The sequence below is a fragment of the Talpa europaea genome (assembly GCF_964194135.1).
Source record: "Talpa europaea genome assembly, chromosome: 12".
NCBI lineage: Eukaryota > Metazoa > Chordata > Mammalia > Eulipotyphla > Talpidae > Talpa > Talpa europaea.
In genome coordinates, this window is record NC_140079.1 from 88,733,821 (window position 1) to 88,755,619 (window position 21,799).

A 21,799-nucleotide genomic window follows, 5' to 3' on the forward strand; every position below is an offset into this window, starting at 1 on the left:
GGGGAAGTGGAGGATCAAGGTGCCTGGTGCAAGGTCAGTGCAAGGAGCACACAGGAGCAAATCCCAAAAGGGTGCCAGGACACGAGCTGTACCTGATCCACAGTGAGTAAGCCAAGGTCAAAGTAGAACTCCGGGGTGCAGCAGATGTAGGGTGAACCCCAGCCTAACCAGGGGAAGGAGGACTAGCAGCAGACAAAAGGAAGAGGACCATCACACAGGCAATTGGCAACTGAGATTTATTTAAACAACAATAGGTCAACAGGAACAACAACCGAGGCACCGAGGTTCTCAGAGTGTGGGTGAACCGGAGACCAGGCCCAGCCACCACTCGGGAAACCCAACGTGTCAATTCCAGGAGGGCTGGTGGCTTCAGCTTCAGGCTCAGCAGCCTTCAACAGATTAGTAAGTTATGTCCTTCAGACCTGCAAGGAGGAGACACCCAAATTCTGTTATGAGACTCTTGTCATGCAGGACAGAGGAAACAGGAGGGAGATGCCACCCAGCTGACCGCAGGGACCAGCTCCGGGGTACAGGCCACACATGCCACCCCTGCTCTGAAGACGGGGTTTCACAAAGAAACAAGAGGCTGAATGCGTTTGTGTTTGTGGGTAGTTTTAAGGGATTAAGAAAACCTTCCAGTAGTTTTGGGCACTATACAGTCAAGGCCTAACATTAAGGAATGAATCCTCAGCGAATGCAGAGACAGCCCTCCCCACAGCACATACAGGCACTACCCCCAAGGCAGTCAGATAGTAAGTGGGGACAAAAACAACCCCCTACATAAAAACATTCACTATGTTGTTAATGTGCAGAAACTAAATTAACTTGATTGCATTACTACCAACCTCTATTTCCAAAAGGGGGTAGAGCTAAGTAAATGCAGACATAGTCTCATGACAGAATCGCAGAGAGTCATAAAATTCTGCTGAGTTTTTAACGACGACATGCTCACGATATTATGTTGGCAAACTCAGGAATTAAAGTTACCTAAATATATAAATTCAACTCTGCTAAAAATGAAACAATGGCCAGAAAGAGAGCAGAAGGAAAAAGGGACGAGGTTATCACAGATGGGTGATTTTTCTTTTCCTCGCCATACTTTTCAGAAGTTTCCAAAGTCATTGATAAAAACTGAAGTGTTTTTAAAATTAGGGGGAGAATAACAACATGAAAACACACAAACAAGTACTTTTAAATCAAAAGCAAATTTTAGAGGATTTTGTAGGTTTAACTGCACAGCTGGGTAAATTTGTAACTACTGGAGCCTTAAGTCCAAAGGAGATGATTAACAACCTCGTGGCAGCCCAGAGCTTTCACACAAGGGACAGTCCTGGGCTCTGCCAAGTTGTGTGAGCTCCCTGCCCAAGGTCTATGTCATTCAGATATATCTCCAGGATGCCATCTCTAGTAGCTTGAACGGCTACTAGAATAGAAACTAGAATTAACTCGATTGCATTACATTTCCAAAAGGGGGTAGAGCTAAGTAAATGCAGACACAACCTCACAACAGCATATCACAAAGCCATAAAATTATGACACATTAAAGCCCAGAAGTGAAATCTATAACAGCCCCCACAGGCAGGAGAGAGAGAGAGAGAGACCCAAGGGGTAAATCCCCAGAAGAAACAAGATCAACGGGGGGGAAGTTGCAAAGGAAGAAATGGATCAAAAAACACTGAGGTGTGGATACACACCCTCCCCTCACAGGCCTACCCTGCCAGCTCAGGGAATGCACCTTACTCCTAAGAGATAAGGGGGAAAATTCAACCCGTGCTGCATGGGTCTGTGAGAGATATGATGACCTATGTGTTTGACATCTAGTAAACCTGGTTGTACATTGACTAAAAAGACAAACACTGGTTACTTTTATTAGGATCATTATTATTAAGACTCAAGGTCTTTTACCTCCAACTGAGGAAATTCCACAGTGGTCCACTCAAGGGAGTTGGCTGGCATGTTTGTTAGTTCTGCTACATGTGGTTTGTTTACACAGTTCTCCTGGTTTTTGTGCTATAAAAACACAGAGGATGTAAGGGCTGAGTCTCTGGAAAGGCTCACGGATGCATGAGCACCACCCTCTCGCTCTTTCAGTGCTGAAAGTTTCTGGGCTGAAAGAATGTCTTCCATTCTTTGGAGATGAAAGGTTCCCATTCCCAGGTCAAATCCACTAGTACAGAATCACATACCTAGTTCGCTGCCTCCTTTGGTTGCCCAGCAAAGGCAATAATGCTGCATGAGCTGCTCAAGGAGCTCCATCTCATCCAGGAACTCCAGCGACTCAATCCTGTGGCGAGGAAGAACACAGTGTGATGTAAATTTATACAACTGAAAATGAAGACGATGACCAGTTTACTTTGTAATACCATAAACAAAGTCAAAAGCCAAAGACAAACCAGAAAAGGTCTCTGCAATACAAAATGAAAAAGGTAGATTTGCTTGCTCTCTGAAGAACTACTGCGCCTCAAGAAGCAAAACTTAAAATTCATTTAAAAGACAGATAAGGGCCTCCCCGGTGGCGCAGCGGTTGAGCGCTGGGTTGCAAAGCTGCCCGCAGCCTCTGCAGCGCTGGTTCCATCCCCAGCCACCGGTCAAGAGTCCCACATGGAGCGCAGACCTCTCCTGCCGCCCGCTGTACTTCCGTCAGTCTGCCTGCTCTGCTCCCTGCTCTGGCTCTGGTGAATTCTCTCACCCTCCCGTGCTTCTGACTGTACCCAGTGCTTGTATAAATAAATAAATAATAAAAAAATAAAAGACAGATAAAAGAACATTCACCCAAAAAGAAAAAAGAGGTGGCTTTCAATCTCATTTATGAGAAAAGAAATGTAAATTAAAATACAAGATACTTTTTCAACTATCAGATGGGTAAAGACCAAGGCTACGTGCATTTTACTGGCCAGGGTGTGGAGAAGGTGCTCTCCTTTGTCACTCAGTGATCACAAGGTGGACCCGCCCCTAGGGAGGGCTCCCTGACTACCTCTATTGACGCCCAAAAGGTGCATTCTTTAACTCAGCAATTCTGAATTTACATGTAAATTTTCACAATTTACACACACAGATGTAAAATTACACAAAGATGTATTTTCAAGAATACTGACAGCAGCAGCAGAGCTGCCATGTACTAAGAGCAAGAACCACGAGGTCAGGGAGCTGGGTTAGACAAGGCAGGCTCAGACAACAGGACACTGAGTCACTTAGAAGATCAGGGTGAGGTCTATATGATTTCACATGCAACAGCCTGAGACACCCTGGAATTTAAAAAGCAAGTTGTTTAGTCAGTTAGTTCTGTATCTAGGTAATGAAAAAGTGGGGGTGCGATGCCTGTGTCGGTGTATGCTTGAGGATGCAGAGCGGGGCATGGCGGCCGTCTCGAGAGGAGGCAGTGAGTGCCCTACTTGTGATGGTGAGCAGGGTGGAGGGCTTCTGTCTTACTCCACGCTAATTCATTGTTGTTATTTTATGTGATGTGTTTATAAGAGTTTTTGGGGAAAAAGCATTTGAAATGTAAACTTTTAAATATATACAAACCCAGACAGACATGCACAGAGGAAAACAGTCTCTACATTTGTTTTCTGTCCAAATATGAGCACACTATGGAGCAAAATTCAGGCAATTCTAGAAAGCACAAGAAAATGTAGAAATGATCCATATTCCCACTTTCACGAGGGGTACTGCGAATATCCTGGTGTCACCACATGTCCAGGTTTTGTGTGTGTGTGTGTGTGTTGGGGGGGGTTATGGGCATGGGTGCACGCAAGGTGGAATGGGGGTGACCGTGAGCACACACATTCGCTCAATCACACCACCGTGCTTGTGTGTTCCAATCCTGCTGTGCAGGCCAAGGGCTCGCATCTGAAGTGAGAACAGTGATCCGGCTATCTCCCAACTAATCTTACCAGAAAACACCTAAAGCAGATTTCCTAATACCAAGTTCTAGAAGCAGCCAGCACCATATTCATAACCAAGGCTCCAAGACCATCATTACCAAGATCCACCAAGAGGAGGCCCTGGGATATGAGGCAAGTCACTGGGATGTGAATGCAACAAGGCACACACAGCTGGTGGCCTGCATTGCTCACTGCTGTCTCCTCTGTGGTTGGTAAACTGAGGCACACAGTAGGCATTCAGCATTTGCTACAGATAGGCCTGCTTTAGACTCTTCTTTATACAAAGGGCAAAAGCCCTTGGCAAATATAGGTATAAACTACAAGACACTCACAGCCTGGGAAAAACAAGCAAAAGCCTGCCCTGCTTCACAACTTACCTCGTCAGGGATACTTGCTGCTGTCTGCAAATGGCCGCAGCAGCAGAAGCCTCATAGAGAGCTCTGAGGCTCAAGACTCCTACTTGCGTACCAGAGAGTCGCTAGGAGATTCCCATCACACATGTCTGACCAGGACAATTCAAAACAGTTGTGTTGATGTGTCAATGAATACCAGCCCACGGGAGAGCAAGATTCTAGGGAATCTAGGAAGCCTGCTCACATGGGTCAGCACCTTCACAAATCTTCTAGGCTTTGACAGATGAATTGGAAATAATAGTGATTCCTCTACAAGTTAATAAGGAGTTCTGTACCTCCGTGTCTCCAAAGGCAAGAGGAAAGAAAACACAAATCAAGCAGCTCAGCGTAATCCTGAAAGAAGAATTCAAGCTGGCACTAACCCTAACCTGAAGTGTACACCTCACATTCCTCCCATGTTGGTTATGACAGAGAAATTAAAACAGAACAAAGCAAACAAGACACCACAACTAAATGCTCAGCTATTGACATTATTTAAAATAAGTATCAAGATAGCCAAAGAGCTGTGTAAATACTACACACCATTAAACAGGACACGATAAAACTCAAATGTTTTGATATACAAAGGTAAATATAATCTATTGGTAAATAAAAAAGAGTGGTTTACAGACCAATACATGAATACGAATCCACTGACTCAGAAAACAGAAATCCATATATCAATATAGTACTTACCTTATACACACACAGAAAAATCACACTACCTCACGACAGCTATCTCTGGAGGGTGTGACTGCAGAGAGCACTTGTACAGTACTTTACACCTCATGCACTTTCTACCACTTGAAAATTGTTTTAAAACAACAAGCACGTATATCTTTTATGAGAGAAAAAGCATATTTAAAAATCTGTGTGTAGACTCCTCACCCCCTCTTAAGAGGCCCTTGGGCAACATGATTTTCCTTGGCCTCAAAAAGACCAGGATTGTGTAAAATTTCCACTGCAGAGGTTGCTCTAGGAATTTTCCAGGTGCAATTGCTTATTTTGACTGAGATTATCTGTTTTGGCATAAACCCTATCTCAGACAGTAGCTAATGAGTTACTCTGAAGGTACTATTGATGTTTAATCCATATTAGCAGGCTACCTTGTTTCAAAATATGTCTCATTAGAGTGTTGGTTTTCTGTTTTTGTTTTTACAATAAAGGATACAGACAATTATGCCTTTGATTCACAATTGACAGCCACAGAGCTCAGCTTGCCGGTCCACACCTGCTCACTTCACTTCGCGGTAATCTGCTGTACAATTCCATCATGTCCACTGCCGACGCCGTTTCCCACCCATTTGACAGGAGCCGTTCCTTCTGAAAAGTGGGGCGGAGAGAAGGGAGCACTCCAGATACTGTCTGCAAGCCCGCAACACTCTAAGCACATGAGACTTTCAGACGACTCTTTCTTCCAAAGCCCGTTCCGGCCCTGTCTGTCCTCTATTTTCCAACTGTTTTACTAACAATGTTGTTACAACAGTGGGAACACTCATCCACGTATATTTAAAGACAAATACAGTGCCCCACTAATAATGTGACATTAGCTGTGTAAAAACTAACCTATGAGGGCCTCCCCGGTGGCGCAGCAGTTGAGCGCTGGGTTGCAAAGCTGCCCGCAGCTTCGGCAGCGCCGGTTTGATCCCCGGCCGCTGGGCAAGGGTCCCACATGGCGCGCAGACCCCTTCTGCCACCCGCTGCTCCCCTCAGCAGTGTACCTCGGTCCTTCTGCCTGTTCTGCTCCCCGCTCTGGTGAATCCTCTCACCCTCCCATGCTTCTGACTGTACCCAGTGCTTGTATGAATAAATAAATCTTAAAAAAATAAATAAAAGGCACCTTTAAAAAAAAAAAACTAACCTATTAAAATGGCAGCAGAGGGGACTTTTATAAATTCCAAGAAATTTAAAGGACTTATATTTAAGTACAAAGTATGGACCATGATTGGATCCTGATTCAAACACACCTATGTAAACATTTTTAAAACAATTGAGAAAATCTGAACAAGAACTGGGGATCAGATGGTGAAAGGAGCCACTGTTGATCAGGAAGGGTGGGATGGTGATATCATCCTGGGGGAAGAAAGTCCTTATCAGTAGGAGAGTCACACTTAAGTATTTATGGGTGATGATATACTGTTGGGATATGCCTTAAAATATTCCAACACTAACAAAATACTGGGGGGGTGAGTGGGAGATAAACAGTAGTAACAAGATGTTTAATAATTATTGCAGCCGGCATCATCCACTGGTGGTCCCTAGCGGCCTGGGCAAGCACAACTGCTCTGGGGAGCCTCTCACTCTCTTATTGTCAAAGGCAGGGTGCGTTTCTTGGCTAGGGGCACGGGAGGATGGCCCAGTCTCACTCTCTGACCTGCGACTCCAAGGACTTGCAGGTTTCCACGCCCGCCAGGTCACACTGTCGTCTGCGCAGGTTTTCAATCATGATCTGCCCAAACCGGTCGTCCATGTTCACCTGGGAAAGGGAAAGAAGCCTGGGGATAGCCATAAGGGTTCCTTTGTTTCTTCAATACACAGAATAAAACAGCATCCTATTTTTAGCACCCTGGGCAGGTAATGGAACCCGGGGGGGCAGGCACCAGCTCAAGGTGCTACTGGGGCATAAGATGGTGCGGTCCCTGCAGGGGCCATGGCAGCACAGTCCCCATAAGCGCTCAGCCCATGAGCCTGCAATTCTGCCGCCAGCAATTTATCTTGCAGATGTACGTGCATAAGGATGCAAAAATGCAGGCATCATGTATAACAGGAAGAATCTGGAAAAAACAAATAACCATCAATTGGTGTTAAAAAATCCTGGTGTGTTCATATAATGAAATATTACATAGCCATGAAGACAGGAAAAGAAGATCTATAGAGGCACGGATGGTCTCTAAGATAAGACTCTTGAAAAGCACGGTTCATAGGAATGTGTATAAGATGAGCCCATCTGCCTTTAGACAAAAAAAAATCCTCCCCATTTATATCTGCAGAGAGAAATGTGAGGATGCTGCAGTGTTGCTTCCCAGGCTAGAAGACTAAGGTCTGGGACAGGAAACTTACATTTTTTATCTACATGTTTGTACTACTTGATTTTTGGGCTCTGCATGTGGTATCAAGGTTTTAATCAGATTTAAAATACTAATATCAAAGAAACCATTATTCATCTATTCATGTGCACAAATGCCACAGAAGTACTAGCACACACTAGTGTAGCACATCCACTGTCACTTAATTATATATAAAGCATCACAAGTTCATCACTTCAACAATATAGGAAATGCTGCCCGGGGTTCACAAGACAAAGCTGCAAGACAAGACCCAGCACTTCTTTCCTGGCAGATCTGGAAGGCCTTGTCTGCACCGCCACGAGCCAGACTGCACTCTTCATTCTGGAGAAAGGGGAGTGGGTGAGCACACATCCCTTCCTCGTACTGCCTAGGTTTGAATCCTGCCTTGACACTTAACAGTTGTGGGGTGTGGGCAAGCTCCTAACTGCTGACTCCCTCCCATGCTTCACCCCCTTACCTATTAAACCGAGACAGTGACTAGTGAGAGCACCTGTGGGCTGTGTGATAATTAAATCAGTTAATACAGCTGACTCTTGAACAACCATTCTGACACCTCTTCCCATGGCAGTTGAAAGTCTACATAGAGTTCTGACTCCCCCAAAGTTTGCTATCCTGCCAAATAACCCACGCCTTACAATAACATAAACTCAACAAACACATATTTTGTATGTGTATTATATACTATATTCTCACATCAAAGTAAGCTAGAAGAAAGAAAATGTCACTAAGGAAACCCTAAGGAAGAGAATAATCTCCAAAAAAGCCTTTCTGATTTATTTATTGAAAAAACCCACATATAAAGAATTTACACATTCAGACCCATGTTGTTCAAGGGTCACCATATATGTAAAGTTCAAAGGACAGAGCCTGCTTTGTAATAAGCAAATTCTAAGAAAGTATCATCATCCATGTGGTTTGTCATTTTAAACTGCTAATTAGGAAATACTGTAAGGCGTGTGAGCAAGCAGCTAATACGTGTGAGGATGCTGATGACTGAATTAAGTTAAATGTTATTCACAAAATGAGGGTGATGGGGATAACATGGATAGCACAATGAAAACGGGCACACGAGGGGGGGAGAAAGAGAGAGAGAGAGAGAGAGAGTGTGTAACAAGGCTCTCGCCAAAGCTCACTTAATTCACTGTCTCTACATTATACTGAACAAAGGGTTACTAAATAAGACACATGTGAAACAAGACAAACAAAGTAGCACATATCTGACATCTGGAAACAGGGGAAGCAGAATTCATTTTCTCCAGGTTTGGTAACCAGAAGCAACGACAGATTTCCAGGATTTATTCTCATCAAAAGAAAGGCCAATGAGGCCAGCTACCATTACATCCATTCACCGGGGCTGAGCCATGCCCATAGTTAAAGAGACGGAAAGAGGAAAAGCAACCAACAAGAACCATCCATACAGGAACATAGACTAGGGCAGGGCGGTGGGTCAGGAGACCAACTGAACCATAACTATGGCCACAACTATGTGACACTGGGCAAGGCCCTTCTGCTCTATATGTGATAAAACTTAAAAATAAAATGAAAGCAAAATAGACAATAAAAGTTTCCACCATATATTCAGTGCTGATCATGTGTCCACCAGTACAGCACCTCAGGAATTCCCATAACAGAGGTAGGTATTCTTATCCCTTTACAAAGAACTAGGACTCAGAGAGGCAAATAATAGCTAGTGCTGACTTAACAGCTGGGAAGCACCATAAATGTTTCTGCAATCTTAATTCCTTCACTCCTCACAACAACCTTATGAAAGAGGTACTGTCGTTATTCTCATTTTTCAGATGAGGAAACAGGCACAGAGGTTACACATTGGTCCATGTCATCCAATGAAGCGGTTTCCACCTCCAGAGCATGAGCTACTACCAGGTACTTCTGCCTCAGGTCACAGAGCCAACAGTCAGAGCGAGGGCCAGGATTCAAACCCAAGCTGGACAATTCTGTATTTCTAAAACTTAACTCTGTGTGCTAGATCAGAGAGAAATAGGCAGGCAATGAACCAAACTCGATGATTTTAGAAATTAGGAAATTTTATATAAAAGTCCTACATCTCTAATTTCCTAATAACTGGGAGTCCTGGCACCTCTAGGCTCACTGCCCACATAGTAACGACTCACAAAGTTGAGCAGTGGAATTCCCCCCAGTCCCCACCACCACACACACCATGATACCTGGCCACCCTTCCCCAGGGGTAGGACCTGCCTTGGAAGGTATGTGAGCTTGCTACTTCTACACGATGGCAGTCAAAACCCCTCTGTCAAGGTCTATGACTCCAGAGTAAAAACAAAGATAAAATAAAAATTAAAAAAACTTTCATAGAGGCCAAAAGAGAAGTTCCAAATTTTCTGACTAAAAGTGTGCAAGAAGTCAAGGAATCACGAGTACTGGGATGCTGGAGTTGATTCACAAAGGAGTTATGTGAGTGGCTGGAGGCAGAAGGAAAGAGTGGAAACATGTATTGAGGGTGCTCAGAGGGAAAGCCTTCACAGGAGCCCTGTGCAGAATGCAAATTTCTTGTGCTTTCTTTTACCTGTTCGTAGTTTATGAACATGGCAGTTTCAAAACTGTTGGCTGCCCACTTGATAAGGTTTGCAGACTGCTCCGGGGTCATGTAAACCAGCACACATTCAGTTATCAGAAGTGTTGGCAATCTTAAAAGAAGAAAGAAAGGCTCGTAAATGTGTCTTCATCAGATTGAGAATCTAATTGTACACATGCTGCAGTATTGGCAGGGCAGTTTCCAGGAAAACCAGAAGCTGGGAACAAGCACAATGTCACTGATGCAGTAATACCCACACAAGTCCAACGTGTCCCAAGTCTCACACTGTAAAAGGGTGAGCAGTGAACAATGTTATGTCTGGCTTATGAAAATAAACAGTGTATGTTAGCTACAAAGATGGCTATCAATTCTCCCATGCCATGCACCACAGGGTGGTATGTGACACTGCAGATTTTCCCATTCAAGAGTGAGATTTCTCTTGCCCTGGAATCTGGTTTAGTTATGTAACCTACTTTGGCCAATGGAACAGCAGTAAACACAATGCATACAGAAGCCTAACAATCACTTGCACACTGGCACAGGTTCTCCTGCTGCACTAGGAAACCTGAAACCATTATGTGACTGACCCTAAGTCAGTCTGCCCTAGGAGGGAAGGCCCATGACAAGAATGTCAGCCCCCAGCTAACCTGCCTGCCAGCTGTCCACACACAAGCAAACCCCAGGGAATATTAGCTAAACCTGGCTCTTGGCAGAAGAACCACCCTGCTAAGCCCAGTCCAAATTCCCAACTCATAGAATCCAGAGCAATTAAACTGTGAGCTATTTCAAACCATTGAATTTGGAGTGATTTGTTACACATCAAAGGCTAATTCATACAAAGTAGAAATATGATTCATTCAACAGAATCTAATTCCTCTTATAGACACCTTTACCATCAAAAATTGAAATCAACATGAACCATTTACAAGGAAATTAAATTACTGGTTAGTACGTACTGATTTACCAGGCCCAAAGTAATGAACAAATTATGAAATAGGAAACCAAAAATCTCTAGACACATTCAAAAGTCTTCATTATTGCAAGGGTACAATGGCACTCCTAAATTACATAAGCCAACTGGATATAATTCGTGGGCATTCTCTTTTTTCAGATTGCTTAAGATTCTTCAACTTACTTCAAAATTTGGGGGGTAGGGAGTGATTTTCTTGACTTTCCCCCACCCAACTATCTGGGACAGGCTCAGTGCTGACAGGACTGGTAAAGTCTGGAGGAATTCTCCCTCTCCAGTTTCTAGAACTCTACACCATAGGTTTATAGCTGGGTTTATAACTCTGCTCCTTCTGACAACTTCCCTAGATCCCCCTTTTCCGTTCCAATAAACACTGGTTATCCTCTTGGCTGCTTGCAATTTCTCCCACAGTGTAAATTACATAAAATCAAATGCCCAACATGAAATGTCTTTGAAATGTGCCTTGAGCCTCTGTCCTCTACCAAATATCCTCTGTTCCCCACAAAATGAGGGCCCGACACCCTCCCTGAGCAGGTGGGTCTGCTCTGTCTACATAGTCAGGACCCCATTCACCCTTCTCCTAGGACCCTGTTCTAGCAATGATTTCTCCAGTTGCTTACTTTTTATTAGCACTGAACCTTTGTCTTCAATTTATTCTTTAAAATAATATTCTTTCGACCCTTCCCCCCTTCAAGCCTTTCCCTCTTGAAACTGTCTTCTCCGCCTACAGTAGGTTGTGTAGACATGTCGACCTCTCACTCTATAATCTAACTTTGGCCAGCATCCCTGTACTAAAGCATCTCCCCACCTCTCCTTCCCCAAAGGAACCCACTCTCAAAACTTTGGTGTTAACCCTCTGGTCTATTTTTAAATACTTCTATGATGTGTATGTGTGTGTATACATATAAGCATCTATATATAATCATGAAAACTTAGTATTTGGGGGAGTGACATTATACATTTGGGATTACAGTGTGCATAGTATTCCACAATTTGAATTTTTTTTTTTTTTACTCAAGTTTGAGCTCCCCTCATGTTCACCGAGGTCATACTGTTACATGTAACTCATTCATTCTCTTCCTGATGGTTGTTTCCAATTTTCTGCTCTAAAAGCAGGGGCTGCAATGAACGTCCCTCTTGGACATGCATGCAGATCTTCTCAGGGTGGACACCCCTGAAATTGGAACTATCATAATATACACATATTTACAATGTTACTAGACACTTCCAGATTGTTCCTCACAATGGCTGTGTCATATTCACTGCCAACAGTGGTGGAGGACCATTCCTTCCCCCCACACCCTCGCCACAGCCTTACCAGACTTTCATGCTTTTGCCAACTTGGTGGGAATGAAACAGAATTTCACCCGATTACTTCTGAGGTTCTAACGATATCCATTGCCTGGCTACCTCTTTTGCCCATCTTTCTAAGGGAACTTTTTTTTTAAATATTAACTGTTCTTTATATATTTGGGATGTTAATCCTTTCTTTGCATGATGCAATAACATGTCTATACATACAATTATCTTTTCTCACCCTGTGTTTATATTAGGCATCAACATGTTCAAAACAGACCTGAGAAAGATTGTTTCTAAAGAATTTCAGAACTATTCCAAGAAGCAATGAATAAGATCTACGGAATAAAATAATGGGTATATTGCTGCATTTTCAACTGGCTTTATCTCATATTAGCATGAAGTCACAAATGTGTAAGAGGTTAAAAGCAAATCTCACTGTGTACTCATGTTACATTTCTTTAGTTTCTCCTCCATTTCTGGTATATCTCGGAGATCTGCTCCAATAATGGCGAATCTCTGTGAATCCAATATGTGCCCATCTGCAAGTACAAGAAAAGATTAACATTTCAATAGAAATTAACCAGGAAGAGATGTCCATGGAAATGGCTGTTTTAAAAACAAAGTAAATTTGCTTTACTCCATTATAAAAACAAATGTCATTATTAAAAAAAAAAATCAGATAAGAGGATAAAAAAATAACAAATCACACCTTCCAAAGAGAACTCAGCGTTGGTGTGTAACATTTCAGTCTTCTTTTCTATGTGCTTAAATTCATATATAGCTGAACACATTTATATTCTCTTGTCTCCTCCTCTTCTCCCTCTCCCTGCCTCTCCATCTCTCTCTCACAGACACACATACACACACATCACAGAAAAAAAGAAAATGGGGCCACCCAAACTTTTGAAATGGCTTTCCCTACTCAACAATACATCGAGGACATCATTCTTGTTCGTGACTTCATAGCATTCCACTGAGTGGATAAAAGAGCTTAGTTGGCCAGTGCCCCAGTTATCAGGTGGATCCCCAAGTTGTCTCCATCTAGGTGCTGCAATGAGGAGCCCTGTATGTACATCATGAAGCACATGTGCAAGTCCTTCTTTAGGTTACCATGAGTGGAATTAGAAGATCGAAACATAAGCCTATTTAAATACTGGTTCCAGCTGGCAGGCTGCTCTGAAAGTATTGTGCCAAACTGTAAGTTTAAAAGAAAAGAGTTAAATTACCTCCACCGACTCCTATGAAAAGAATGAGAGTCCACATCCCCTGTCAGAAAGTCATCCACAAAGGACTCAGGCTGTGGATTTTAATTTTATTTGAAGCCCCTGGAATTTTTTCTGGCTTTTCTTGGCAAACGTGATAGGGAAGCTAATTTGTGAATGTGATAGCTGGAGTACCTTAGAGATGACTGAGGTTTAAAGAGACAAAGAGGCTTGTTTTGAAAAAAAACTTAAAAAGCATTTACTCTCAAATGCCCCAGCTGAACCTGGGTAGAATGTACATACAGTGGGCCTCAAGCTTAACCAGGCACCGGAAGGACTTGTTAAAACACAGATCCCAGGCCCCAAGTTTCTGGCTCAGCTGATCTTTCAAAAGTAGAAATATGCATTTCTAAAAACTTCCATATGTTGTATTAAAGCTGCCAGTCTGGGACTATCTTTCAGAACCACTGGTCCAGATGCAATGAGACAAGTAATAGTCTCAGCTAAGTAATGGGCACGTGGACGTTCACGGACCAGTCACGGTATTTCTATGTATGCTTGAAAATTTTTAGTGCAAAGTTTAACAAAATAGAACAGCAAAAAGAAAGAAAATCACTTGGTTGTTTAACCAAAACATGTTTACTAGGTTCCTCAAGGGTACAAACCAAGGAAAGAGCTAGAACCCTCAAAGCCATCCTAATCAGGTTCTCTTGGCTCTGAAAAGGCTGCACTACAGCATGTGCGCACCCAAGCACGCTCTTCCTTAGGAGCTTGATAACTCCATTTGGCTGATTCAAATACTCTGGCCACACACCAAAAACTAAGAGGAACACCTTCTAGGACACTGCTAAATATCAGGAAGCACTAAAGGGCAAATGGAGAACCCAGAAGTCAGCCTAGGGGTGCCATAATCATGAATCGGGAAAATATACAGCACATGAAGGCAGTGGGCAGCCCTCCAATGAAACAAGTAAGGATTCCCAAGTGCCTGAGTGCCTTCTTGCAAATAACATATGTTACCAAGCACATTTGGAAACAGTTTCTCCAACCCCAAACCCTCCACCTCACCCAAACAGAATTTTGAAGCAGTTCTCTCAGACCATGCAGTTCAGGGGAGACCACAGGCTTTGACATTAGCATTTAAAGCAAAAGTCGCAAATGGTCACAATTACTTTTTTTTTTTTTTTTCAAAAAATTTATTTATTTATTTATTTATACAAGCACTGGGTACAGTTAGAAGCGTGGGAGGGTGAGAGAATTCACCAGAGCCAGAGTAGGGAACAGAACAGGCAGACCAACAAAATACACTGCTGAGGGGAGCAGCAGGCGGCAGGAGAGGCCTGCTCGCCATGCGGGACCCTCGCCGGTGGCCGGGGATCGAATCATCGCTGCAGAGACTGCGGGCAGCTTTGCAACCCAGCGCTCAACCACTGCGCCACCAGGGGAGGCCCACAATTACTTGTAAAAATTGACCATGGGGGGCCTCCCCGGTGGCGCAGCGGTTGAGCGCTGGGTTGTGAAGCTGCCCGCAGCCTCTGCAGCACCGGTTCGATCCCTGGCTGCTCCCCGGCCACCACCGGAGGAGGGTCCCACATGGCGCACAGACCTCTCCTGCCGCCCGCTGCTCCCCTCAGCAGTGTACTTTGGTCCTGCTGCCTGCTCTGCTCCCCGCTCTGGCTCTGGTGAATTCCCTCACCCTCCCGCGCTTCTGACTGTACCCAGTACTTGTATAAATAAATAAATGAAAAAAAAAAAAGAACCTTAATATTCATTTAAAAAAAAAATTGACCATGGGCCTGCCTGGTGGTGCAAGGGGTTAAGATGCAATCTATGAGGCTGTCCGCAGCCACTGCAGCACAAGTTCGATTCCCCAGCCAGGGAGCTATCCACATGGTGCATCAGACCTCTCCTGACTCGCCCGCTGCTCCCCTCAGTAGTGTATTTCAGTCAATCTGCCTGTTCTGTTCCCTGCTCTGTCTCTGGCAAATCCTCTCACCCCCCACATCTTTGGCCTGCACCCCGATTCTTATATGCATAAATAAATCTTTAAAAAAAAAATGAGCATGAGGTAGAGCAAGATGCTGGTGAGTGGCTTGAGGAGTTCCCACTGGTCCCACAGTGGCGCATAGGAAGCTCTAGACAAGACAACCTGAGGCCCGTTTCTGACAGACTCCAAGGACCCTGACAGTACACACCCCATCCCCATCGTGATGCCAGAGGGGCTGATGTCAGGGGCTGTGCAGGCTACGTAGACAGAGCAGACCCACCTGCCCAGGGAGAGTGTCAGGCCCTCATTTTGTGGGGAACAGAGTATATCTGGTAGAGTTCAGAGGTTCAAGGCACGTTTCAAAGAAATTTTACTGTGGGAAAATAACCATTTTTATAAAATCCAACTGGCAAGAGACCATGGGAAAACAGATAAACTGGTAGACTTCATAGACTTAAGAGCTGGTAAGAAAAGTAACTTGCTCACCAAAATAAAATTGACAGCCCCCACCCCCTTTTTTCCCCTATATTGTACTTGGAGAAAAAAGGGAAGGAATGGAAGCATTAGTGTAAGACTCACATAAGACCTTTCCAAAGGAACAGACCACTGACTGAATTCTGGAAAACCAATTAACATTGACTTACAACCTCTACTGGTACTAATCTCTCTTTCTGTGAGTACTACTTCTTTAGAGGACAGATTTCTAAGAGGATCTAAGAGAAAGGAGAGGTTTCAAAAATATAACACCATCATAGTGTTTAAAAAATAAAAATTTATACTTGGCCAGAATCAACAGGTATGAAAATCCTATTCCCCAGGCTTGGGCATTACTGCATTAAAACAGTGGTTCTCCATCAGGCCATTCTCCCAAGAGGACCCTGGGCAATGTCTGAGTCACCATGGGAGGGTGCTACTGGCACCTAGTGGGCAGAGCTGGGGGATGCTGCTAAACACCCTTACAAGGGGCCTTATACAGGACGGCCCCCTACCCCAACAGAGAATTATAATTATTCAGCCCCAAATGTCAATAGTGCTGAAGCTGAGAAACCCAGCAGCAAAGTCACCCCACAAAAGTTCAATGGCCATTTCTCCATATTAAATAATTTTATTTGTTTATTTTTAAATAATTTTAAATCCTGAAATAGTCCAAATTATTCTCTGGTAGGGAAAACTTAACAGGTGGTGGCATTTCTCCGGGACCTCATTTCTAAAATGAAAACTCTGCAGTGTGAATCTGCAGCAGCGTGGGCTTGGGTCGCAAACAGTCCTGATGCCAAATTCCTACTCAGCCAGCTCTGGTCATGTGACTGGGCAAGTTACACAACCGCACAAGATTTCCTCTTTTAAACACATAAATGTGGACAATGCCAACTTTGTGAGACTATGGTTATGATTAACAGCAACGTTAACAGCAGGCACCACGGTTCCCAAACTATGTGCCACAGTGTCCAAGGGTGGCACAGCAAACTCAGGAGGGCACAGGAGGATACTTTAAATGTGTGAGGGAAATACAGAGCTATTCCACATGACAGACTGAAGCAAGTGACCAGTACAGTCAGTTTCAACAGCTGACTTCTCTGTATTCCTTTTGATGGCAACATGTCTCTGCATAGCTGTCTTCTCAGACGTGGCTGCTTGAGCATCACTGTCAGACAGGTGGTGGTGTGCTACCTGGTTCCAAGGTGAGCTTGTGAAGTGCCCAGTGGGGCGCACATCCCATTAGAAGTAACTGGTTATCTCAGAGCACTTGTTCTTTCAATTTATGTGTTTTTTCCCCCAATGACTAGTAAGTTGTTAGAAGATAAATACTAACGTGTTGGAACCCAATTCATTAACAAACAGAACTGCTGGTATGTTTGTTGGCCTCGGGGCACTATGGAAAAAATTCCTGAGACACTTAGGACACCGTGATCCAAGAAAGGGGGGCCCCTTGGCCTAGCTCACGGGTTCAGGTGGAGACGAGACCGCCGATGATGAAACCCTGGCAGGTGCTTGAGCGAGGCCAGCTGAGAGGTTCCACCCAGATAAAGACAACCCAACTGCCAAGCTGGAGAACTGTGAGCCAAGGAGATGGGTGTTGACTGAAACCACGTGCTTTCAGTGGTTTGTTACAGAGCAAATGCTCATACAGGCTTTAATTATCTACCTCTTGAAGCTCATGCCTAGAAAAAGCATAAGTGGAAGATTTACATGTAACACAGCAGTTAAACACAAACACACACACACACAACCCACCCTCACATATCCTAGCCTCACTTCCAAGTGAGATGTTCCCATGGGCCGATGTGAACCCCATCAATCCCATCTGTTAAATGTGTTCAGTGACAGGATGACAGCCTGTTCCTTTTAAGCCATAGACTTTCCTAGAACACTTTGTTTAAAAAAACAAACAAAAAGAGGTGTAAAATGGAGACAACAAATGACCAGTACTTCTGGACCACACAGAAGATTCATTTGTCCATCTGTTCACCCTCTAACCTTATTGAGCACTACTGTTCTAGTTCTGAGCCAAGTTCTGGTCTCTGCCCTCCTGGGAATTACAGCCAGCAGGGAAGATGAAACATGAACAATGACAGGTGTGGGGAAGGCTACAGAGTCCCTGCAGGATGCAGCCCCTGACACAGCTTCGGCTCTCATGAGCCATGCACCTCCAGCCCCGGCTGCACTGGCCTGCAGAGCTCCTTGAGGGCTCCTTCCTTCCAAAGACCATGCTCTCCCTGGGTCATCTCCTCAGGGCTCGGCAGATATGCCTGATGGCAATCTGAAGTGCTTTTATTTGTCATTCCTTTTACTTTATATTCATGTGATTCCACAAAGGAGCGGAGATGGGTTTTACACACACACAAACACACATACACACTCATTCAAACATCTAGGTGCATATTTACTTCATCAACAATCGTGTGCTTGTCACACACAGTGACAAACTGTACCTGCTTGTATGACATGTGCAAGCAGGGAAGGGAAACAGTGACTCATTAAACAAAATAATGAAGATAACATCAGAGTGTCCATGTCATGAAGAAATAAAATCAGGGGGTGAGAGAAGAGTGTGTCAGAAGAGGAGAGAGAGGGGACTGGTCTGCAGCCTGTCAGTCAGCGCCGGCCTCTCTGCAGAGGTGGTAGCTGAGCTGAGGTGTGGGTGATGAGGAGCCCATGGAGCAAAGAGGGGGAGAGCCCCAGAGAGAAGGAAGAGAAGTGGAAAGGTCTGAAAGAGAGCAGGCTGGGACATTCAGAGGAGAGCAGGCGGGTTGCGTGGCTGAGGCTGGGGGAAAGTCACAGACAGACCCTGGGGGTGCCCTGCAGGTGGGAGCAGGGAGTAGTACAACCTGATTTGCATTTTAAGAACTTAAACTCTGACTTTTTATTGTGCGCCTATTTGCACACTTCCTTTTTTACCAAACTGTGTATTATTTCAGCTAAAAAAAAATCATCAAAGCATTTTTTTCCTGAAATCAGGATGTACCTAATAGTCAATAGCTACTATAAAAAAGATAAAAATCAGCTTTATTTGCCAGCACTTTCTTTCTTACTGATAAATAAGTAATGGCAATCCTTTCAATCACAGATTTGATGAAAAAGGTAATATTTAAATTAAATTTTTGTCAATTTTGTCACCATTTATATTATTTTAATTCACATTTCATTTTTTTGTTATGGTTTTTATTCAAATTCTCCTTTTTCAGTATGATGGCACAATGAAGAACGAGAATGCAAATTAATCTAGGGCATATATGCACAAAACTTGAAAAACTAAAAAAACTAATGTGAAAAATATTTGTTATAAAAGGTTCTTATAAACCAAAAAGGAAGCAATATAACTAAAAATAAGGAAACTTGCAAAATAAGTCTCAAAGACCAATAAAATTCATGAATGGTATCAACAGTGTTGAAAGTTATACGAGAGCAATTATAACTCATAATGTGCAATTCTTTGAGTGGGCAATTCCTGTAGATATCCACATTATATGTATTTTTTTCTACAATACTGTTTAATGCAAAAACACTAAAAAGGAAGCAATCTAAGAGACCATCAGTGGAGAAAAAAACTAAATAAATGGCATTTTTGTGTAAAGAAGTACTGTAAGCCATTAAAATTAAAGAGGTAGATCTCTATATACTGACATAAAAAGACAGCCATGGGCCTCCCGGGTGGCGCAGTAGGTTGAGTGCAGCTCTGTGAAGCTGTCCGCAGCCTCTGCAGCGCCGGTTTGATTCCCGGCCGGCCAGGGAGAGTCCCACATGGCGCGCAGACCTCTCCTGTCTCGCCCGCTCCTCCCCTCAGCAGTGTATTTCAGTCCTTCTGCCTGTTCTGCTCCCCACTCTGTCTCAGGTGAATTCTCTCACCCGCCCCACCCCCCACCATGCCTCTGGTCTGAACCCCAGTGCTTGTGTAAATAAATCTTTTTTTAAAAAAAAAAAAAATATTTATTTATACAAGAACCAGGGCATAGGCCAGACGAGCGGGAGGGTGAGAGGATTCACCAGATACAGAGCGGGGAACAGAACAGACTGACTGACTGAAATATACTGCTGAGGGGAGCAGTGGGCGAGACAGGAGAGGTCTGCAGCATCATGTGGCACCCTTGCTGGCCGGCCGGCCAGGATCAAACCCGCGCTGCAGAGGCTGCAGACAGCTTCATAGCGCGGCACTCAACCGCCTGCATCACCAGGGGAGGCCCCACATAAATCTTAAAAAAAAAAAAAACTTTAATTGGAAAAAAAAGACAGCCATGAATTACTAAGAAAATGAAAAGAGCAACTTAGAAAAGAGTATGAAAACAGTTATTCACTATTTTTGAAAATTACATATAAATATATATATGCAAATACAGATCCACTCACTGAAGAACTATATATTGAACTGTATCATATATCTATTCAAATGTCTATGTCTATTCATTTAATAAAAACTGACAGAATCTCTTCCACTCTGGGCGCTGGATTCCCTTGTGTGTACACATATCCACCTGTCTCTAGGTGGACAGTCCATCCGCAGGTGAAACCCTTGAACAGTGGTTACCCTGGGAGGTAGGTGGGACTGCAGAGGGTCTTCCTTTCTACTTCATTTATTTCTACACTGATTGAAAGTTATGCAAAAGGTCAAATCTTTCATTACAGACCATTATTCTGACAAAGATATGAACTAAATATATAGAAAATCATGATCGCAAGAGTGTGGAGAAAGCAAGTAGGCCAAAGATGGCAAAGCTTGACTAGATGTACTTACAATTTCTATGAGAGAAACAGAATGGGAGAGGTACTTTCCACTGAAACTCATTTGGGAATCTGAACATGGGAGGAAGACCGTGGCATCACAGTTTATGTAAAAGGAGGCTTGTAAGTCATCTGAGGCCGCTGTGTTCTGTCGACGCTCTGAGAAGATCATCCTAAGTGCTTTCTGATCTCAATTATTATAATCCCCTAGAACTTCCTTGTCATACACACTAAAAGCAATGGAAGGTTCTGGAAGAAGTATGCCATAATTTGCAGGGCTTAGAAATGAAGTGTAAATGGAAATATTCATAATTAAAACTGGAGAGGAAAAACTGACAGAAGTGAGGGAGGAAGACAAACCAGAGAGGCAGGTCAGGAACAGACAACAGTGAGTGGCGGGTTCAGAGTCAGAGGCTGGCTAAGGGACCTGGCTAAGGGAAGGAGCTACTGCTCTGCTACTGCAATCTAGCAGTTAGGGACTAATTTTCCAAGGAAAGCCAGAAATTGAGATTTTTTTGAAATGCTGGCAACTGATTTAAATTTTCTGAAAAAAAATAATTTAAGATTGGGGAGCTATGGTCATCTAAGAAGTCACACAAAGTGTTTTTTTAAATTCCTTCACAGTACCTCTGACAGGCTGTGTAAGTGGATGAGAAGCGTAGGCTGAGTGACATCATATGTGTGCAGAGGCACTCACGCATGTTTAAAAAGAGGGATGAAAAGCAAACAAATAGTTATACAATCCATATCAAATTCTTAGGTTAAAAATACTTGCCCATTTGGGCCTCTCTGGTGGCACAAGGGGTTAAGCACCGCACTATGAAGCTATCCGCAGGAGTTCGATCCCCGGCCTGGCCAGAGAGAAACCCACATGGCAAAGCAGACCTCTCCTGATTTGCCCGCTGCTCCCCTAAGCAGTGTATTTCAATCAGTCTGCCTGTTCTGGTCCCCACTCTGTCTCTGGTGAATCCTCTCACCGCCCCCCTCATCTCTGGCCTGTATCCCAGCTCTTGTATGCATAAATAAATAAATCTTAAAAAAAAAAAAATACTTGCCCATTTGAAGTGTGTCCTCTGAATGTAATTCTATAATGGGATTTAATAGGAGAGATTTGACTCTGTGGAAAGACGGGGAAAAGGAGAAAGGTAAGTCAAGTAATTCACTTACTGCAAAACTGTAGACACCGACTATAGAAATAGCCAATGTTCAAAGCCAGGGCTTCTAAA

The 21,799-nt window shown here is 43.6% G+C and overlaps 1 protein-coding gene across 1 annotated transcript in view; it reads right to left on the reverse strand.

Moving 5' to 3' along the window:
• Positions 1-213: 213 nt before the first annotated feature.
• Positions 214-21,799, reverse strand: part of LCMT1 (leucine carboxyl methyltransferase 1) — a gene marked incomplete at its 5' end in the record, with an annotated part of 46,189 nt that continues 24,603 nt past the window's right edge. Inside the window, 7 exons of the mRNA XM_084249797.1 lie at positions 214-422; positions 2,187-2,284; positions 5,508-5,599; positions 6,651-6,752; positions 9,890-10,010; positions 12,604-12,706; positions 21,629-21,690. Coding sequence (XP_084105923.1) covers positions 400-422; positions 2,187-2,284; positions 5,508-5,599; positions 6,651-6,752; positions 9,890-10,010; positions 12,604-12,706; positions 21,629-21,690 — 601 coding nt within the window. The 3' untranslated portion in view covers positions 214-399. The remainder of the gene's footprint in view (positions 423-2,186; positions 2,285-5,507; positions 5,600-6,650; positions 6,753-9,889; positions 10,011-12,603; positions 12,707-21,628; positions 21,691-21,799) is intronic.